We start from the raw sequence: 23,042 nt of genomic DNA on the forward strand, positions 1-23,042 counted from the left end.
GTACCATGTTGTGGTCGCTATCACTAAAATGCTCCCCCACCTCCACCTCAGCCACCTGTCCGGCTTCATTCCCCAGAATTAGGTCCAGCACTATGCCATCCCTTGTTGGACCCTCTACATATTGACCTAAAAAGTTCTCCTGTACACATTTCAAGAAATCCACTCCATTCAAGCCCTTAACACTATGTCTATCCCAATTAATGTTGGGAAAGTTGATATAACGTAATATAATTACCCTATTGTTATTGTTTTTACACACCTCTACAAATTGTGCACATATTTGCTCCTCAATTTCCCACTGACTACCTGGGGGTCTACAATAAACACCTAACAATGTGGCTGCCCCTTTTTTATTCCTAAGCTCTACCCACAAAGCTTCATTCGATGCCCCCTCCAAGATATCATCTCTCCTTATTGCATTAACTGACTCCTTAACTAATAATGCAATGCCTCCTCCTCTTTTACCCCTTCCCCTGTCTCACCTGAAGAATCTATATCCCGGAATGCTAAGCTGCCAATCCTGCCCCTCCCTCAACCACAACTCTGTGATGGCTACTATATCACAATTCCACGTGTCAATCCTCACCCTTAACTCATCCGTTTTACCTGTAATACTCCTGGTATTACAGGCCAACCAGCCTTACTCCCTTGAAACTTAATGCAGCTGTACTTCCTCTGACTTGATTGTTTTACTGTATTATGATATGTCCCTATTTTGCTAACATTGTGTTCCCTCCCCCACCGAATTAGTTTAAACTCCTCCCAACAGCACTAGCAAACCCGCCCGCAAGGATGTTAGTCCCGCTCTGGTTCAGATGTAGACTGTCCCAATTGTACAGGTCCCAGCTCCCCCAGAAACTGTCCCAGTGATCCAGGAATCTAAAACCCTCCCTCCTGCACCAACTCTTAAGCCACGTATTCATCTGTGCTATTCTCCTATTTCTGAGCTCGCTAGCATGTGGCACTGGGAGTAATCCAGAGATTACAACCCGAGATGTCTTGCTTTTTAGTCTACTGCCAAACTCCCTGAATTCTTGATGCATGTCCTCATCCCTCTTTCTGCCTATGTCATTGGTAGCAACATGTACCAGGACCTCTGCCTTATCACCCTCCCCCTTCAGGATGCCCTGCAGCCAGTGACATCCTGGATCCTGGCACCATCGAGACAACACACCATCCTGGAGTCACCGTGACAGCCACAGTAGTGCCTATCTGTTCCGCTGACTGTAGAATCCCCTATTACTATTGCTCTTCCTCTCCTCCTGTACAGACAGGCTGCTTATGGTGCCAGAAGCTTGGCTCTGTCTGCACTCCCTAGAGGAACCAGCCACACAAGTGTCAGGCAATTACCATCTCCAACAAGAGAAAATCTAGCCATCGCTCCTTGACATTCAATGGCATTACCATCGCTGCATCCGCCACTAACAATATTCAGGTTCCCATTGACCAGAAACTGAACTGGACTGGCCAAATACATACTGTGACTACAAGAACAGGTCAGAGGCTAGGAATCCTGCAGCAAGTAACTCAGCTCCTGACTCCCCAAATCCTGTCCACACTCTACAAGGCACAAGTCAGGAGTGTGATGGAATACTCTCCACTTGCCTGGATGAGTGCAGCTCCAACAACACTCAAGAAGCTTGACACCATCCAGGATAAAGTAGCCCACTTGATTGGTACCACATCCACAAACATTCACTCCCTCCACCACCAATGCGCAGTAGCAGCAGTGTGTACCATCTACAAAATGCACTGCAGAAACTCACCAAAACTCCTTAGGCAGCACCTTCCAAACCCAGAACCACTATCATCTAGAAGGACAAGGGCAGCAGGTACATGGGAACACCACCACCTGGAAGTTCCCCTCCAAGCCACACACCATCCTGACTTGGAAATGCATTGCCATTCCATCACTGTCGCTGGGTCAAAATCCTGGAACTCCTCCCTAACAGCACTGTAGGTGTACCTACACCACATGGACTGCAGCAGTTCAAGAAGGCAGCTCAAAAGGGATGGGCAAGAAATGCTGGCTTAGCCAGCGAAGCCCACATCTCGAATGAATTAAAAAATTGAATTCCCATCTCAGCGTCCCTACCCCGAAGTCACTCTAATACTGGTCTTTTTTTATTTTCTGCACACTTTCTCATCCTCCTCCTCTCTCTGTGGATAATTAACCCATGGCTACATGCTAAGTATAACACTGGGGTAATCAACAGCAAGTAATATTGTCTACCATCCCTGTCTGGTCTCATAGACGTGTTTGGTGGGGAATTGGAGACAGAGTGGATCCACAACCCAGCAAAGGTTTAATATCTTCAGAAGAGGGGAGAAAATGAAGTGGGATAGGGAAGGGGGCATACAGAAACATGGCTTCCCAAGCACTCACCATTTCAAACTGATCTCCTTACACACTGATGTTGCTGAAAGGCTGTTTTAATGACACACTTTGCTGAGAGTTACCTACGGATGAAACAGGGGCAGAAGTAGACCATTCGGTCCCTCGAGTGTGCTCCGCTATTCAATACAATCATGGCTGATCTGTTGTGTTTCGAATTCCACATTCCCGTCTACCTCCGATAACCTTTGATTCCCTTTCCTAACAAGAATCTGTCTACCTCTGCCTTAAAAATATTCAATGAACCCGCCTCCACTGCCTTTGGAGGCAGTGCGTTCCAAAGTCACACAATCCTCAAGAGAAAAATATTCTCTTCTCTGTCCTAAAAGGGCAACCCCTAATTTTAAAACAGCGCCCCCTAGTTCTGGGCTCACCCACAAGAGGAAACATCCTTTTCACATCCACCTTATGAATACCGTTCAGGATCTTATGTACTTCAACCAAGTTACCCCTCACCCTTCTAAACTCCAGTAGAAGCAAGCTCAATCTGTCTAACCTTTCCTCATAAGACAACTCGCTAGTTCCAGATATCAATCTAGTAAACTTCCTCTGAACCGCCTCCAATGCATTTACATCCTTCCTTAAATAAAGAGACTAAAACTTTACACAATATTCAAGACGTGATCTCACCAATGCCCTGTATAACTGAAGCTTAACAGCATCCTTACTTTCATATTCAATTCCTCTCGTAATAAAGGATAGATTTCCATTAGCCTTCTTAATTATGCACTTGGTAGACGGAGTTAACTTGACTCAGAAAAGTGGGGCCACTTGACTTCCATTACACTTATGGTGAGCGTCATTACAGTGTGATGCGTTCACATGAATATTTCGCAGTATAAATTTGGATACAGGAATTTATAACAGTAATATTTATAATGACAGAAAGTATTTAAATAGAGATTTAATTAAGTCTCCATGTTTTGGTCTAATTATCCCTCGCCCTTTAAGCCCAGTTCACTTCAAGACTACACTTGTCTTCATCCCATGGGTGATCAAATGACAAGTAAATTAAAATTCAACTGCTTTCAGTGAAGCTGCAAAATCACACAATGCCATTTTGTTTGGGATTCACACTAACAAGGTTCACCTTGCCTGTCAATGAGTAAAGTGATGACTAATGGAATCTATTACATGTGGGCTGACTTTTCCAGTCAATCAACTCATGGTTTCCAGTCTGCAGATAATTCTTTCTCAACATCACTATCTGCTGTAGCTCACTGGGCACCATGCAGGAAGGCGATGTCAACTTAATGCCCACAAAATACAATAAGCACAAGTAGCCGTAATACCCTTTTTAAAAAAAAATGATACCAAACCACTGCAGCTCACGGACTCAGACAATGGGGTAGATGGAGGTATACTGATGTCAGTGGAAATGAATATCAGGTAGACAGTCTGTCAAACTGCTGGTTGGTCCACAATGCCAATTTTATAACCAGGCACAAATTCCAAATTTTCTCCACTATGTACCATTGACAGGCACATAGCCATCGCCAAAATGGTTCAAGGTGCGAGACCTCCAAATACAAACCATATAATTCATACCAAGACAATTTCTGCCTGGGCTGTGGGATATGTTAGGGTGCTCTCTTGTTGGAAGAAACAACTATAGAGATTCATTTTTAACTTTAATAGACAGCTTTTGCTAACACTATGAAGACTGGGATAGCCCTCTTCCATGGTAATTTCTGCACTCTTACGGAGAGTGAAAGAGAGGGGGATTCAAAAATACTTTTTAAAATTCATTCACGGGATGTGGGCAAAGCTGGCTAGGCCAGCATTTATTGCCCATTCCTAAATGCCCTTGAGAAGGTGGTGGTGAGCTGCCTTTGTGAACCGCTGCAATCCATGTGGTTTAGGAACACCCAGAGTGATGTTAGGAAGTTCCAGGATTTTGACCCAGCAACAGTGAAGGAATGCTGATATATTTCCAAGTCAGGATGGTGAGTGACACTATATAAATTCACAATCTTTGCTTTTACAGACCATAAATACTTTTTTTTGGTGCAGTCACTGTTGCAATAATACTCAATTGGTAGCACACTCGCCTCTGAATCAGAAGGGTGTGGGTTTGAGTCCCACTTCAGAGACTTGCGAATTCAGGCTGACATTTCAGTGCAGTACCAAGGAAGAGATACACTGTTGAAGGTCTTTCTGATGAGATGCTGGTGCAAGGCCCTATCTGCTCTCTCAGGTTGATGTAAAAGATCTCATGGCACTATTTTGAAGGAGCAGGGGAATTCTCCACAGGGTTCTGGGCAATCACACCAGTCCCTCAAGCAAAAATAGTACATTACCTTGCCAAGTTGCTGGTGCACACTGAGGTTGTACATCATAATAGCTCCATCTAGAATTTCCAGTAAAGATTTCTCTGTGATCGGGTGATCCGGTTCATCAGGGGGGCGCCCTAACAACAGGCCATCATTTCCGTGGCTTCCTTCAACTGTGAGGAGAAGCAAAGTATCATTATACATCAGCACCGCATCGGTCTGCAAAGAATTACAGAAGTCTGACAGCTTTACATAGTCACTCTCTTTGCGATTCTGCCACAAGCTTAATACTGCAGACTGACCAGACCAAACTATCATTGGGACCAGGTACTGGGGTACAGGTACTGGAGCAGAGGCAGTGGCTCAGCTCTAAAATAGGTCATTCTTTTCACTACTGTGATCCACCAGTAATCTTTTGTTTTGAAAACTATACTTTATTCATAAAATATCTGGAGGAACATTACAAAACATTTCAAAATCACCATCACATAAGTACAATCAGATTCAACTTTTACACATATATCACAAGGTGCTTCAATACAATCAATGAATATTACAATCATTTCAACATGGTCAATGCAGACAATCAGACAAAGGTATTGGAGTTATCAACGTACATCATGTTGCACTCTGAGGTGCTTCAATACAATTATAATACAACTCGTGTTCAATGTATACATTTATTTTGAGCCGTGCAGCCTGAGGAGCTCTCAACAGTGCATAGCCCCTCAGTTCACTGGGCAGAAATGTCTTAGACAGCGACCTTTCTCCATTGCACCTTTGCGGCGGCTGCCCCAAGCTTTAGTGCGTCCCTCAGCACGTAGTCCTGGACCTTGGAATGTGCCAGTCTACAAGACTCGGTCGGGGACAACTCTTCCCGCTGGAAGACCAACAAGTTTCAGGCAGACCAAAGAGCTTTTTTCACCGAGTTGATGATCCTCCAGCTGCAGTTGATGTTTGTCTCGGTGTGTCCCCCAGGGAACAGCCCGTAGAGCACAGAGTCCTGTGTCACAGAGCTGCTCGGGATGAACCTCAACAGAAACCACTGCATTTCTCTCCAGACCTTCTTTGCAAAGGCACAATCTATAAGGAGGTGAACAACGGACTCGTCCCCACCACAGCCACCTCGAGGGCAACGTGCTGAGGGGGTGAGACTCTGGTGTATTGGAAGGATCTAACGGGGAGGGCCTTTCTCACCATCAGCCAAGCTGCATCTTGGTGCTTGTTGGAAAGTTCTGGCAATGAGGCATTCTGCCAAATGACTTTGACAGTCTGCTCGGGGAACCATCCCACAGGATCCACCCTCTCCTTTTCCAGCAGGGCCTCTAAGACATTGCGTGCCGACCACTGCCTGATGGACTTGTAGTCATAAATGTTTTCATGAGGGACAGGTGGTACGGCACGGTCCAACTACTTGGAGCGTTCCGCGGCAGCGTGGCCAGACCCATCCTTCACAACACCAGGAACAGGTAGAAGCTCAGCACGTAGTGACACTTGGTGTTTGCGCACCAAGGGTCTACGCACAGCTTGATGCAGCCGCACACAAAGGTAGCCATCAGTATGAGGGCGATGTTGGGCAGGTTTTTTCTCCCTTTATCTAGAGGCTTGTACATCACGTCACTGCGGACACGATCCATTTTCGACCTCCAGATAAATCGAAAGATAGCTCGGGTGATCGCCATTATGCAGGAGTCTGGAATGGGCCAGACCTGTGCCACATACAGCAACAGCGAGAGTGCCTCACACCTGATGACCAGGCTCTTACCCGCAATGGAGAGGGACCGTCGCTCCCACATGCCCAGTTTTCTTCTCGCCATAGACACTCGCTCCTTCCGGTTTCTAACACATGCCCTGATCCCTCCAAACCATATCATTAGCACCTTCAGGCCGTCAGCCCTGACGGTGAAGGGGACAAAGGATCGGTCAGCCCAGTTCCCAAAGAACATGGCCTCGCTCTTCCCACGATTTACCTTGGCTCCTGAGGCCAGTTCAAACACCCAAGTATTTCACCACAGTGTTTCACCACAAAATGTCAGAGCAGAAACAGCACGGGTCTATGTGTAAGGTGTGTCACTCCATAGTTTGATTGTGTAAATTGTACAAAGTTTCACAGAACCACAATTATGCTCATGAACAAACTATTTGCATTGTAGCTGCTGAAATCCAGTGACAGTAAACAACTTCACTGGATCAACTGTCCTTATATCCTTATAAGCTCAAAATCTTAATGAGACTTCCTAATAGCAATTAAACTATACTGTTTCAGAAAAAAACATACTTGAGTGGATTTAGAGCATCAGATCATTGTCAAGGCAAAAGAAAAAAAACAATACTAAACATGAATTGAACCACATTAGCCCAGTAATGGTGCATCACTTCACCCAAAGTATTAGGGTTGAGTGGCACACCAAATGGGGCTAACATTCAATTACAGCTTTCAGTTGCATTCAGAGTATCCTCTGTGCGTTCAACTATTTTAGCTACCGTATTAATTTACATTAAGTGCACTTCTGCCGACAGTGCACTAGGTGAGTCACAAACAATTTTTAGTTGCACACTTCTTTTTTTGACTGTGCAGGAGTGTCAGTCAAACAGCATTTGTGGACTGTTTAATACTGGAGACTTTACTATGTTGCTTTCTTTGCTAGACTTTTGCCAGCTGACCATATCCACACTATATCCAAACTCCCAACAGACTGGTCATTAATCACAGTTGGCAACTCCTGTTGCAGGAGATAACACCTTTCATTGTTCTGCCTGTGCTTGTGCATCGTTTGAGTCTCTGATTTATGAAGCAGGTCCTGTACTCACTCCCTGAAGCACATGTCAGGCAAGTGCAAAGTAACATCCTCAGATGCTGAAGCAGTCTGTGACCACATTCAGCCAGAACTGGACAACAATCAGGCTAGGACTGAAAGGTAGCAAGTAATATTCGCACCATACAAATGTCAGACAATGATCATTTCCAACAATAGAGAATCTAACCATCTTCCCATGATTCTGAAAGGCATTATCATAGCAGAGTTCCCCACCATCAACCTGGGGGTTACCACTGACCAAAAACTGAACCGGACCAGCCATATAAATATTGTTGCTACAAGAGCAGGACAAAAGCTGTGAATTCTGCAGCAAGTAATTCATCTCCTGACTCCTCAAAAGTTGTCCACTATCTACAAGGCATGAGTCAGGAGTGTGAAGGGATACTCCACTTGCCTGGATGAATGCAGTTCCAACAATACTCAAAGCTCAACACTATCTAGGACAAAGTAGCCTGCTTGATCGGTGCCTCACCCACCATCTTCAACATTCATTCCCTCCACCACTGACGCATAATGGCAGCAGTGTGTACCATCTACAGGGTGCACTGCAGCAACTCGCCAAGGCACCTTCGACAGCACCTTCCAAACCCGCAATCTCTACCACCTCTACCACGAGCAACAGGTGCATTGAAACACCACCACTTGCAAGTTCGCCTCCAAGCCACACACCAACCTGACTTGGAACTATATCACCGTTATTTCACTGACGCTCAGTCAAAATCCTGAAACTTCCTCCGTAACAGCGCTTTGGGTGTACTTGCACCACATAGACTGCAGTGGTTCGAGAAAGCAGCTCACCATCTCAAGGGCAATTAGGGATGGGCAACAAATGCTGGTCTAGGCAGCGATGATTACCTCCCTTGAAATAATTAAAAAACCTTCAACAGCAGCCAAGATGGAGCTGTACGCTTGAACTACTGGAAGGGTCAAGCGGCTCTCCCAGATTAGAACTTGAGAGTGGGGCATGCCTGCAGAACAGGGACTACCTCTGCACACTGTTGCTGCAGCTTCCTGCTCTGTACCAAGTTACCCAAAATATCTGCTGAAACTATTTACACCTCCACTGGACCCATCTTTTGTTTTTTCACTTGCCGTAATACCATCCCCACTTACCTTGTACCATTATCCCCCTTTAGTTAATCACTCCTGTCCTCTATACTATCATAGATTCTCCCCTTTTTGTTCTTTCCTCCTGCATTATTCTTGTGTTCCACCACCTCCCCCCAACAAACAACCTTTTTACCTGGCTCTGTAATTGCTTAAAACTGTTGCATCTCTAACATCTTCTAGTTCTAATGAAAAGTCATCAACATGAAATGTTAAATTTTATTCTGTCTCCACAGATGCTGCCTGACCTATGTGTTTCCAGCATTTTCTGTTTTCATGACAGAAGTTTTTGCTTCCTCGCACATAATACTTACTCCCCAAATTTACAAATCAATCTAGTTATGAAATTATTGCTTGTTGCTAAGCTGATATCAGAACACTAGGTCTGATGTCAGATTTGCTGTGATTGTTCCAATTCATGTTCTATGACTTACTATTTTTATTGTAAACATATATCAAACTGAGCATCTGAGTGGGTACTTACTGTCCTCCTCTGTCCTCTGCTCCACAGTCAGAGTACGAACCTTCACCTTTTCCACTGTGGCCAGGGATCGACGGGGATTCATCAAACTCACAGCTGCCGTGCTTAGGAACCTATTAGCTCGTCCCAGTGTTGGTGAACTTAACCAGCTTGGCCTGGCAAGAGCTCCCCCACCTGCAGCAGCACCACTTGGCCTCTGCTGGATTTAGGACACATGCAGAGAAGAAAGCAGAAACCAACTGGTAAGGTTGTTTCACACAAGTGATCAGAGTTACTGACATGCATGGATCTCTGCAGCCCACTGACACATTTTGCTAATTCATCCTGCAATTTTTGAGCTGCTTTTTTCAATTTCACTGCCCCTGTTAGTTTGTACTATTTACAAATTTGACAAATATGCATTGTTTTAGAATCCAAGTCACTGAAGTAAATGAGAAACAGTTGTGAAGTCACAATTGAACCCAGTCACTCCAATCCATTTTGTTTGAGACCTTCAGCGGGTTATTTATTCCCTGTAACTCTTTCGAGTACAAACCTGTTTCCATCTGTTCCTATTCAGATGAAGTTACATTGTTTCATAGTTTGCCATTGTGAGATTTGAACTCTTGATCTTGGGGTTACAAACCCAGTACCATAACCACTTGGCTATTTAGGCCAAGCAAAAGGATGTAACTCTTTCGAGTACAAACCCGTTTCCATCTGTTTCAGATGAAGTTACATTGTTTCATAGTTTGCCATTGTGAGATTTGAACTCTTGATACTCTTTTGAGTAAACCTGTTTCCATCTGTTTCAGATGAAGTGACATTGTTTCATAGTTTGCCATTGTGAGATTTGAACTCTTGATCTTGCGGTTACAAACCCAGTACCATAACCACTTGGCTATTTAGGCCAAGCCCCATTTATTCCCTGTAACTCTTTCGAGTACAAACCCGTTTTCCATCTGTTATCAGATGAAGTGACATTGTTTCATAGTTTGCCATTGTGAGATTTGAACTCTTGATCTTGGGGTTACAAACCCAGTACCATAACCACTTGGCTATTTAGGCCAAGCCCCATTTATTCCCTGTATCCCCACAGAGCTATTGCACCATGAATAACCTGCAAGTTTACTCTTGATGGTCATTACTTAAATGAATTGGAACAAGACCAATGTTATTAGCTGCCTCTGTTTAATCACCTTTTGAGAGTAGCCGCACCATGTTTGCCTGTTTCCAATCAGCTAGCATTTCCCTTGTGTCCAGTGACTCCCTCAATATGATCATCCATGCCTCACAAAGCTTCTCCCTCAACACTAAGATGAATACTGATTATATTTAAAGATTTACTTGCTTTGAGCCCTTCAGGCCCATGTTGGATTTTTATCTTTCAAATAAAATCCATTAATTCTGCCATGGTTAACTCTGTTTAGAGGCAGCATGTTGTTCATTGCCTTCCTTAGCAAATAATTGAATAAATCAGTCACTCAGAATATATACTACTGTGCACTCAACTTCAGCCTTAAGCAGCTTTTATAGTTTCACTTCTTTGACTGCTCGTTACTATTGCAGGATGATTATATTTTGCCTCAGCAGCCATGTACTTTTCTAGGTATTCCTTGGTCCCCCGATCACCCTTTAAACATGCATGTAGCTGTGTGCATCCCAGTAAACCCCTTTCACTTTCTCCCTGCAGGGCTTAAGTGGTGTATATTGCTATTAATTTGTTAGTCCATTTAGGTTCACATTCATTTCGTCTGAGTTTGTTCATTTCTGCCATGTAACTCTTTCGAGTACAAATACGTTTCCATCTGTTCCGATTCAGATGAAAATACATTGCTTCATAATTTGCCATGTTGAGATTTGAACTCTTGATCTTAGGGTTACAAGCCCAGTACCATAACCACTTGGCTATCACACCAGAACTCATTTCTGCCATGTATTTGTCCTACAAGCTTAGCACTCTTCATTTGAAGGTGTTCCACTTGACCTCTATTGATGTCCTGTTGAATATCCAATGCTTTAGGTGCCTTCGCATTTCTTTGAATTTAGTTCTGCCTCCTGGCTCCCTCGGTATATCTGATCTGGTTAATTTAATAATTCTGAGATTGCATCCATCAAGGGTGCTACAACTTCCGCTTTCTATATGTTTTAGGGCCCAGCAATAATTAGCAGCTAAAGTTTAGCACCATCCCTTGTGGCTTTCTTGGTATGCAGGATCATGAACACAGTATTTGCAGACTGCTGTTTGAACAATGACTTAACACAATACTAGGGTCAGAGAGCGCTACTGGACTAGTAAGTAAACATAGTGCAATATTCAGGCTTTCCTTTTGGAATAGTGTTTTTGAGGTTCTCACTAAGTCAAACAACATTAGGCTCATAAAGCATCAACACCAGTATGGGCTTCTTGGGCTAACTGGCCTGTTTTTGTGCTGCAGACACGATTAAATACTCCTATACAAAGGCAGTGTAGATTCTACAAATAAAGACTAATGGGAAGCTACTTGCACAATATGTAGCTTTAGGTGCTATGCATCTGAATATAAATTAAAACGTGCTTGCAATATATAGTGGTGCTAAGAGGACAACGTATAAACTTCTGACAAATAGTTGTCCTGTTGATCCAAGGACCTGAAGTTAGAATCTCAAACACAAACTCCCTCCACAATCCTTATGGTACTCTAAGCCAGCTATAGTTTCAGCACCTCTATGGGATCTAACAAATAAAACAAGCTATGTAAAGTCAGAAAAAGCCATGCTGTGGTTTTTTTACCTGTTGAGTTACATTTTCATCATCCTCATCCAAGTCGTCCATTGAAATGGCAGAGATCTCTGCAGGGTCAATGATGATGTTGGCTTTTGATGCAAGATCATCTATGAAAAATACAGATGAATAGAGAACTTTCTTTATTCCCTCACATGTACGCATCCTAACATATGTAACATTAGATATCTTTGTGATTAAAACCTGCTGCAGCAGCATTGTCAGGCCATACCTGAAAATGTGACCTCAAAAGGTATCATACTTTTAAAACTTCAAACATCCACATGGCAAAAGCAGTTTAGACAGTCCAAATGAGCACATATGCCCAATTGCCTACGGCGAGTAAATTATAAAGTTACCATGAGAAATGAGTGCCCAGTGCAACGCTAATCACATAGTGTAGTTTTATTCCCAGAGCCCTTCACAAACCAGAAAGTATCATGAAACTGATCAAATAATACCCACGCATGTTCATTTGCCATTTCCTTCCCTTAGGTGAGTCACACAGCTAGAAATAACACACAAAACTGTATAATAATTGAAGGGGGAGAAAAATCACCATCTCCAGAAGATTGGTTACTGAATATTGAAAACACAGACAAGTCGTTTCCCCTATATAGTAGGCCTGCTCTGTGCTTCAGAAAGCCTGGCGTTTGAGTTGATAATTTTGCCTAGGCTTTTTCTCAAATAATTTTTCTCGATCAGTTTCTCTAAGCTATTCTCTACCAGGGATAGACTGACGCAGCCCAGGCTTAATATATAAGCTTGAATTACTTTAAGTCACTTCTTGGAGAATGTGTGGGTGGAATTCCCTGTTCAATCACCACTAAACTCTTGCATATAGGCTAAACAGGTCAATTTATTAAACAGATAAGACATTACAGCAAAAAACATAATAGGATACTATATAGGAATGTTACTATTAGTAGAATCAGGCCACAAGGGAGTAATATACACTTTGCAAGAAGCCAGGTCTTATTGTTTGTTCACAGCAGGTTTTTGGGGAGATAGATCCTGACAGTAAATTATAGGATGAGAACAAACTACTCAATATTGGAAGTCTGAAATTATAAAATTGTAAATGATAGGAGTTAATTCCTCATGGAGATTATTCATCTTAGAAGTATTATTGCCAAGGTGAAATGCAAACATGACACCAGGAGAGGGTTCTCAGATTATAAATGTGTCTTTTTAAAAATATTGTCAGGACGGGGTTGATGTTGGCGAGGCCCCATTTGTTGCTCATCCCTAGCTTCCTTGCAGGTAGTCATGAGCCTTCTTGTTGATGCACTGCTGTTAATTAGGGAATTCCAGGACATTGACCCAGTGGTAATGAAGGAACAGCGAGATATGTTCCTCTCAGGACGCTGTGCAACTTAAGATAGGAACATGAAGCTGATGGCATTCCCATGATATTGATGCCTTTGCTCTTTTTATAATTGAGATCACAGGGCTGGGAGGTTCTGTTGAAGTAACCTTGATGAGCACTATAGTGAGACTGTAGATGGTACATACTGCAGCTATAGTGTTCTTCCTTTGATGTCAAAGCACAATTGTTGAGATTAATGAACTTTGAATGTATCAGCCACAGAACTGGCCCTTCCATCCTGAATCTTGTGAATCCAAAAATCCACATTACAATGGATTCCCTAATAGGTCAGCACACAAGGAACTCTAAACTGTCTGCATCTAGCACGTGCTTAACAATCTCTCCAGCTTTCAAACTGTACACATTAACCACCTTTAAACGTAACTCCAGCAGCAAAGACACACCTTTCACTAGTCATCTGCTGATGATATTTTATAACTGGCTGAAAGAGGACAGGCTCATGTTTGACCTATTTATTTTAACAAAACCAGAAAATCTGTCACACTTAGTTGCTGCAATTTCTAGATGTTTGCAAAAACTCCAGGTCTGAAACATAAACTTGTGTGGTGAAAGTTTCGTGAACAGCCTCGAGGAGGATATTACATGGAAGTTGTACTTTATATCCTACTCCAGCAGAACTGCAATACCATAAAACAAATGCAAACATCCAGGCGAGAACAGTTACAAACAAAAGTGAGGCACAAGTGGTAGAAAAAAGTGTCTTTCATTTTTACAATGTATACCATTTAATAGAATTTCTGAGCTAATTGCATTGCTTGGATATAGATTGTGTGTTACTGAAGGTGACATTTAGCGTTTGCATGTGGGACATCAGTTATCAGTTTTGAGTAGTGCAAAAGATAACATAGGAGCAGGATGAGGCCATTTAGCCCCTTAAGCCCCTCCCACCATTCAAAGAGAGTACGGCTGAACCGCAACCCAACTCCATTAGCCTCACATAGCTTAATACCTTTGATAGATTTTTGTTAACCAGTCTCAGGATTGAAATTAACTAATGACTGAGTATCAACTGCCATTTACAAAAGAGTTCCAAGTTTCCACCATCTTTTCTGTAGAAGTGTTTTCCAATATCTCTCCTGAAAGATTAGCTAACTTTTAGGCTATTTTTCCTAGCCTAGCCAGCCCATAATATCTTGAAAGCTTCAATCATATCACGCCTGAACCTCCTAAATTCCAAGGTTTACAACCCTAGCTTCTGTAGCCTTTCACTCTGGTAAATCTATGCTGCATTCCTTCCTCGGCCAATAATTCCAAAGTTTCCACATGGCTTATTTTATTTCTGAAGGGGACCAATATTTGTTTGCAGGGCAGAGTGGCATGTTTACAATGTTGATCTTGGACACTGCTGTTGGAATAAACTGTTCAGCCAGATGTGAACAACACTGAAAGACATTGGTCAATGGAGATTCAGCAGCAGGTAAAGCTCCCAGATAATACAACACCAAAGAACGCTTTTGTAGAATTTATAAATATACCATCTGAGGTAAGTGGGAGAAATTCATTATCTTCCATGATCAAGTAAATAATAGGACAGAGTAGATGAACAAAATGTTTACATCTTAACAACTGCAAGTCCATTGTAGAAGGTAGAGCAAAAAATACCTGTAACATAAATAAGCAAACAATGTTAGAGCTGTATAGATAACCTAGTTAACAGTGACGAAGTAATGCAAACCATTAGCTGAGTAAATTTGCTGTCATGTTTAGGCTGTTGCAGGACTGATGATTCAGTCTTTGACAGCTTAAATTATGACAATAGCATCAGAATGAAACTGTGATCTCAGAGGCAGCTTCAGAGTTAAAAATTACCAAGTGGTTTAAGTAAACATCTGCCATTACCAAATATCCAATTGACCAAGTGTAAACAGATCAAAAGCAACTTGATTCAATCAGCATATACTGATGAGGAACAAACAAGCAGCATTAAAGTAAGTAAGTTGGTTAATTATTTTCAAATCTGCTAATTTCAAACTGGAAAGTAGCAGAAGCAACCCACCCATTTGTTCGAATTGCTTTGAGCTCGGTTTCAATCACCATGATCTTTTACGTTCATTTCTTCTATACCCAATGAAATTAATATTAAGACATTAAACTCAGAAGAAAACCAGTTCCAATAAATTACTTATTTTTGTTTAGATTTGCTAGTACAACATTACAAATTCCTGAAAACCATTTTCATCAAAGAGCTATTCTTCTGTGGGAGTCTGGAGTACATGGATTACAAAATTGGGTTTTATTGCCAGTTTTTCACGTTGTTGATGCCATAGTTCCTCTACTAGCCTCATTATTCTTCCTCCATCACCCATATTCAAGTCCTAACAATGCAATCCGCAAGCACCTATCAGCAGCCTGAACCAACCTGCTCCCATCCCATCTACCTGATTCCTTCCTTAGCTTATCCAAAGTGGGGTGGTGAACAGGAGAGACAATGAAGGTACTGGAAGGGAAAGACAAAGAGTCTGCAATGAACAAAAGAAATAGGAGTCTTCTTCAAGATGGCTTCACCATTTTATATGATGGTGGCAGATCATTGATCTCAATTCAACCTTCCCACGCTATTCCCACATCCCTCAATCCCCTTAGTATCCAAAAATATATCTCTATGTTTAACTCATTCAACAGCTGAGCACTCACAGGCCTCTCAGGTAGAGAATTCCTTTGAGTGATGAAATTTCACATTTCACCCTGAAATGGCCAACCCCTTATTTCAGGCTGTTACCTAATTTGAAATTTCCAAGCCAGGGGAAACATCTTCCCAGCTTCTACCCCATCAAGCCCCTGAAGAATTTTATATGTTTCAATGAAATTCTTCATTTTTCTAAACTCTAGGAAATATAGGCCAAGTTGACTCAATCTTCCCTCACAGGACAATCCACTCAATCCAGGAATCAGTCTCTTGGACCTTTATTGCACTACTTCAAATGCAGGTATATCCTTCCTTTGGTAAGGAAACCAAAATTGTTCACAGTGCTCCAGGGGTGGTCTCACCAAGGCCCTATATAATTGTAGTAAGACTTCTTTCTTGTAAAGTGTTTGGAGTATATGAGCAAAAGTTAACATGCCTTTTGCTTTTCTAAATGCTTGCTGTGCCTGCATATTAACTTTATGATTCCTATACAAGAACATAAGAACTAGGAGCAGGAGTAGGCAATTCAGCCCCTCGAGCCTGCCCCACCATTCAGTAAGATTATGGCTGATATCATTTCGGCCTCAACTCCAATTTCCCGCCCTCACCCCATAACCTTTCAACCCTTTACTAATTAAAAATCTGTCTATCTCCTCCTTAAATTTATTCAGCGTTCCGGCATCCACTGTACTCTGAGGTAATGAGTTCCACAGATTCACATCCCTTTGAGAAAAGTAATTCCTCCTCATCTCTGATTTAAATCTACCACCCCTTAGCCTCTCATTTCAGAATGCCCCACAAGGGGAAACATTCGCTCCACGTCTACTTTGTCTATCCCCTTTAGCATCTTATGTACCTCAATTAGATCTCCTCTCATCCTTCTAAACTCTAGCGAGTATAGGCCTAAACTGCTCAATCTCTCCTCATAAGACAAGCCCCGCATCTCTGGAATCAATCTAGTGAATCTCCTCTGAACCACCTCCAATGCAACTACATCCTTCTTCAAGTAAGGGGACCAAAACTATGCACAATATTCCAGGTGCGGTCTCACCAAAGCCTTGTACAGTTGCAACAACACTTCCCTATTTTTATACTCTATTCCTTTAGCAATAAATGCCAAAATTCCATTTGCCTTCCTTATTACCTGCTGTACCTCCATACTAGGTTTCAGCGACTCATGCACGAGGACACCCAGATCCCTCTGCACTGAAGCATTCTGAAGTTTCTCTCCATTTAAATAATAAGTCACCTTTTTATTCTTCCGACCAAAATGGATAACCTCACACTGATCCACGTTAAACTCCATCTGCCGAATTTTGGGCCATTCACCTAACCTGTCCATATCCATTTGTAAATTTCTTATTTCTTCATTACAACTTACTTTCCCACCTATTTTGGTGTCATCTGCAAATTTAGCTATAGTACCTTCTATCCCTGAATCCAAGTCATTAATATAGATTGTAAATAGTTGGGGCCCAAGGACCGAACCCTGCGGCACCCCACTAGTTACAGCTTGGCATCCAGAAAAAGACCCATTTTTCCCAACTCTGCTTTCTGTTGGTTAGCCAATCCTCTATCCAAGCTAATATATTACCCCTAACTCCATGTGATCTTATCTTATGTATTAATCTTTTGTGCGGCACCTTATCAAAGGCCTTCTGGAAATGATATACTACATCTACAGGATCCCCATTATCCACTTTGCTTGTCACATCTTCAAAGAACTCTAGCAAATTAGTCAAACACGATTTACTCTTCATAAAATCGTGCTGACTCTGATGGATTGCATTTTGACTTTCCAAATGCCCCATTACTATTCCTTAATAATGGATTCCAACACTTTCCCAATGACAGACGTTAAACTAACTGGCCGAAAGTTTCCTACTTTCTGCCTCCCCCCTTTTTGAATAAGGGCATTATATTAGCATTTTTCCAATCCACTGGAACCTTTCCAGAATCGTTTTGGATAATTATAGCCAATGTATCCACTATCTCCGCTGCCACTTCCTTTAAGACCCTGGGACGCAGGCCATCAGGTCCTGGGGACTTGTCACCCTTTAATCTCAATAGTTTGCTCAGTACTTTTTCTCTTGTGATGGTGATTGTTCTAAGATTCTCCTTCTCTATACCCTCTGCACTACCTGTTACGACTGGTGTGGTACTAGTGTCGTCCTCCACCATGAAAACTGAGGCAAAACATTGTTATGTCCTGGACACCCAGGACTCTTTGAAGACCAAAATTTCCCAGTCTCTCTTGCTATTTAAAAAAAATTTGCTTTGCTATTTCTCTGGCCACAGTGGATAATTTCACATTGCCCCAATATTACACTCCATTTGTCATTCCTTGTCCACACACAAACTGTCTGTATCCCTTTGCAATTGTTTTACACCCTCCTCACAGCTTACTTTCCCTCATAACTTTACATCATGAGCAAACTTTGCTACATTGCATTCCATCTCATTATTTATTTAGATCATAATTAAGTGGACCCAAGCACTGATCCTTGCAGTACCCTACTGGTTACAGCCTGCCGATGCAAAAATGTATCTGTTTACTCCTATTCTACTTTCTGTCCATTAACCATTACTCAATCCGTGCAAATACAATAAAACTCCTTGAAGTGTAGCAGCTTGCTACCAATTGTTCAAAATGGGAACAACCTGTCCATCAAGCTTTGAGTTCAAACTCCTTAATAATGATGCAGAGCAACAAAAAGGGGAGGAAAGAAAAGGAAGCAAACCCTGCCCTCCAGATCCCACTACTTTGTGGAACATCCTGCCCCATGTGCCCATAAAGCTGCAGGTTGAGAATCAGCCTGTTCAGTTACATGAAAACCCATGGCAGAAACTCCAGACCCTGAGTAGACATCATCCTCAAATTGAGGGACAGCTGATGACAACTTTTTATGACTATCACCCACAATCTCAGGAACCCAAACTTAAATGTAATAAATTCTTGCATGGCATCTTGTCATAATTGGATTTACGGAAATCATTTACTACATTAAGTGGATCCCCTTTATCTAACCTGCCAGTTACAATCTCAAAACACTTTAGCAGATTTGTGAAACATAATTTCTCTTTCATAAATCCATGCTGACTCTGCCTAATCATATTGATTCTCTAAGTGTTCTGTTACCACATCCCGGATAACAGATTCTAGAATCTTACCTATTACTGGTCTCATGCCAACTGGAAATTCCCCACTTTCTCTCGCCTTCCTTTCTGAAAATAGCAAGCATTCTGTTTGCTACCTTCCAACCATTCTTATAGAATCTAGGACGATTAAAACCAATGCACTCACTGTCTCCTTAGCTACTGATTTTAAAGCCCTAGGACTCCTTAGTTCAAGCATGGACAAAAGAGCTGAACTCCCAAGGTGACATCAAGGCCGCATTTGACAGAGTGTGATATCAAGGAGCCCTAGCAAAACCGGAGTCAATGGGAATCAGGGGGAAACTCTCCACTGGTTGGAGTCATATCTAGCACAAAGGAAGATGGTTGTGGTGTTGGAGGTCAGTCATCTCAGCTCCAGGACATCACTGCAGGAGCTCCTCAAGGTAGTGTCCTCAGCCCAACAATTTTCAGCTGCTTCATCAATGACCTTTCTTCCATCAAAAAGTCAGAAGTGGGGAAATTCGCTGATGATTGCACGATGTTCAGCATCATTCGTGACTCCACAGATACTGAAGCAGTCCATGTCCAAATGCAGCAAGACCTGGACAATATCCAGGCTTAGGCTGACAAGTGGCAAAAGATTCACACCACACAAGTGCCAGGCAATGACCGTCTCCAACAAGAGAGAATCCAACCATCGCCCCTTGATGTTCAATGGCATGACCATCATTGAATCCCCCACTATCAACATCCTGGGGGTGGGGGGGAGGGATTACCATTGACCAGAAACTGAACTAGCCATATAAATACAGTGGCTATAAGAGCAGGTCAGAGGCTAGGAATCGTGCGATAAGTAACTCACCTCCTGACTCCCCAAAGCCTGTCCACTGTCTACAAGGCACAAGTCAGGAGTGTGGAATACTCCCCACTTGCCTGCATCAGTACAGCTCCAACAACACTCAAGAAGCTTGACACCATCCAGGACAAAGCAGCCCACTTGATTAGCACCACATCCACAAACATTCACTCCGTCCACCACCGATGCACAGTAGTAGTGTGTACCATCTACAAGATGCACTGCAGGAATTCACCAAGGCTCCTTCGACAGCACCTTCCAAACCCACGACCAATACCACCTAGAAGGACAAGGGCAGCAGACAGATGGGAACACCACCATCTGGAAGTTCCCCTCCAAGTCACTCACCATCCTGACTTGGAAATATATTGCCATTCCTGCACTGTTGCTGGGTCAAAATCCTGGAACTCCCTTCCTAACAGCACCGTAGGTGTACATATACCACATGGACTGCAGCGGTTCAAGAAGGCAGCTCACAACTAACTTCTCAAGGGCAATTAGGGATGGGCAATAAATGCTGGTCCAACCAGCAAAGCCCACATCTCATGAATGAATAAAAAAACTCAGGTCAACAGGTCCAGGGAATTTGTCAATTTTAAGTCCCATTAAGTTCTCCAGCACTAATTCTTTACTAATAATAAAATCCCTGAGATCCTTATTTTCACTTGACCTTTGGCTCACCACTATTTCTGGAATGTTTCTGTGTCTCCTACTGTGAAGACAGACACAAAGTATTTGTTTAATCTCTGTCATTTTCTTAATTTCCATTATATACATATTAAAGGGAGAAGGCAGTGGGAAAGGGCAGGCACATCTTCTCACCATCCAAGGGCTTAAAGGCTCTTTCCAGGTGAAACAAGATTTACTTGTATTTAGTTACAGAGTCAGAGTCATAGAGTTATAGAGTCATAACAGCATAGGAGGAGGCTGTTCAGCCCAACAAGTCCATGCCTGCTTTAAGTCGAGCGATCCAACAGTCCCATTCACCTGCTCCAGCTCCCCAAGTGCCCATCCAATTTGCTTATGAAACCATTCGTCTCTGCTTCCGCCACGTAGGCAGTGTTTTCCAGGTCATTACCACTCGCTCTGTAAAAAAGCCCTTCCTCACATTCCCCCTGCATCTCTTGCCCAAAACCTTAAATCTGTGTCCCCTTATCCTTGCACCATCAGCTTAGGGAAACAGCTTTTCTTTGTCTACCTTATCTAAACTTGTCATAATCTTGTACACCTTGATCAAATTTCCCCTCAATCTCCTTTGGTCCAAAGAAAACAACCAAAGCTTTTCCAGCATTACTTTGTATCCAAAATCCCTCATCCCTGGTAAATCCCCATTGCACCCTCTCATGGACCCTCACTTACTTCCTGAAGTGTTGTGACCAGAACTGGATGCAATACTCTAGTTGGGGCCTAACCAAAAGTTTTATGAAGGTTCAGCATAACTTCCCTGCTTTTGTGCTTAATGCCTCTATTTATGGAGCCCAAGATCCCATATGCTTTGCTAACCAAGCTCTATATGTTCTGTCACCTTCAGAGATCTACCCACATGAATCTCCGGGTCTGTCTGTACCTGCACGCTCTTTAGAAGTGCACTACTTTCAAATTAGTATACTGTATTAGCTGCTTGCGATGCAGTTTGCTCTACCTTCCAAAGACCAAATACATGCAGAATGGGTGATCACTTTGCAGAACATCTCCATTCAATCCCCAAGCATGACCCTTAGCTTTTGGTTGCCTGTAATTTTTACTCTCCGCTCCACTCCCACTTTGACCTCTGTCCTCAGCCTCCTACACTGTTCCAATGAATCTCAATGGAAGCTAGAGGAACAGCACCTTATTTTTCAACCTAGCACCTTTCAGCCTTTTGGAGTCAAAAGAGTTCAGCAATTTCAGATCCCTTTTTGTGTTATTTTTGGATGGAAGTTTTTGGTGATGATTCTGCTTTCCCCAGTTATACCTCCTCTAGTTCCACCTTTTAGTTTTTTCACTTGTCCCATTAACATCCCTTTTGTCATTTAATTCTCCTGCCTTCCACCTTATTGAAGACCTTCCCTTTTGCTTTATCCTCCCTTCGCCCCTCTGCCTGCCTCTGTACTTGATTAAAACCCATTGCATCTCCAACTTTTCCAGTTTCGGCAAAAGGTCAGTGACCTGAAATGTTAACTCTGTTTTACTCTCTCTACAGATCTTTCCTGACCTGCCTAGCATTTCCAGCATTTTTGTTTTTATTTCTGAAATTAAAAGATGCCCTTCAGAATCAGAGAGCTAAATTTACTTTAGGGTAAACAAACCCTCGACCTTGAATCAGTGCTGGTGTGAAAGTAAATTAGTTGCCTGACAGTAAAGTATGAGTTAATAACATGGTGAAAATTTCAGTATATTCATACTTTAATCACCATTAGCATCTTTCACTTGGCCATTATTAGAAGTCCTCTATATCTCAGCATGTCTCCATTTTCCAACCACCCCTACCATTCCCAACATCTCTGAATGACCATCTGCCTGTTCAACTGTGCATTTCACCATTTCACCTTGACCACTGCCAACACTGTCCTGGTCCAGCTTGAGAAGGCAAATGTCATACATTCCACAGGACAAAAGAGTTCAACAGGAACTAGGATATCAAGTGGGGAGGAATGGAATGGGGAGAATAAATACTTCAATTACAGTTGATAAAGACTATAGGAAGCTAGATACCCTGAGAAAGAAAGTACAGGGCCCTATGCCCAGAGGAATGCATAAAACTAGGAAGCAGCCACAGCAAAGTGTACGCAAAGGAATTACTTCATCATTTGGTGTTTAATTTCCCTGAATTTATAGCTTATTTTGCAAAGTGCACTTTGTTATCAGGTGTACAGAATTTGTCAACAAAGCAATCTACAGATTGCAGATCGTAAACATAAAATAAAAAACACTCAAGGAAACCTTTCTGATTGACTTATGGAATTCCAGCAAAGTAACCACACCTCGGCCAAATCAGCTGCACTTGGGGAGCTGAAGCATTGTCTGTCCTGCACATTGGACAGGTTTACAGCTGACGCCATCCAGGGGTGTCTGTACACCCAATCAACAATATTGGGAAACTGAACCAGTGCCAGGTGAGCTTCGATGAGTGTGCCGATGGAAACCTTCATTAAACAAGCTGCAGAAAGTTATCAGCATAGAGGTGCTGAATCTACTGCCAGCAGAATTTCCAACATCTAAAGATTTAAAGAAAAGATGGGAGGAACGAAGAAGC

At 42.5% G+C, this 23,042-nt stretch overlaps 1 protein-coding gene across 4 annotated transcripts in view; it reads right to left on the reverse strand.

Annotated features, from left to right (window-relative positions):
• LOC121280378 (E3 ubiquitin-protein ligase RNF123) overlaps positions 1-23,042 on the reverse strand; it is a 420,925-nt gene that overhangs the window by 248,974 nt on the left and 148,909 nt on the right. For 2 of the 4 annotated variants that reach the window (XM_041192326.1, XM_041192324.1), the window contains exons 22-24: positions 11,828-11,928; positions 9,079-9,271; positions 4,696-4,841 (exon numbers count right to left, since the gene is read on the reverse strand). In XM_041192326.1, the coding sequence (XP_041048260.1) occupies positions 4,696-4,841; positions 9,079-9,271; positions 11,828-11,928 (440 nt within the window). Of the gene's footprint in view, positions 1-4,695; positions 4,842-9,078; positions 9,275-11,827; positions 11,929-23,042 lie in introns of all 4 variants that reach the window. The other 2 variants (XM_041192325.1, XM_041192323.1) reach the window with 1 other exon arrangement.

The sequence above is a fragment of the Carcharodon carcharias genome, chromosome 7, assembly GCF_017639515.1.
Source record: "Carcharodon carcharias isolate sCarCar2 chromosome 7, sCarCar2.pri, whole genome shotgun sequence".
NCBI classification, from domain to species: Eukaryota; Metazoa; Chordata; class Chondrichthyes; order Lamniformes; family Lamnidae; genus Carcharodon; species Carcharodon carcharias.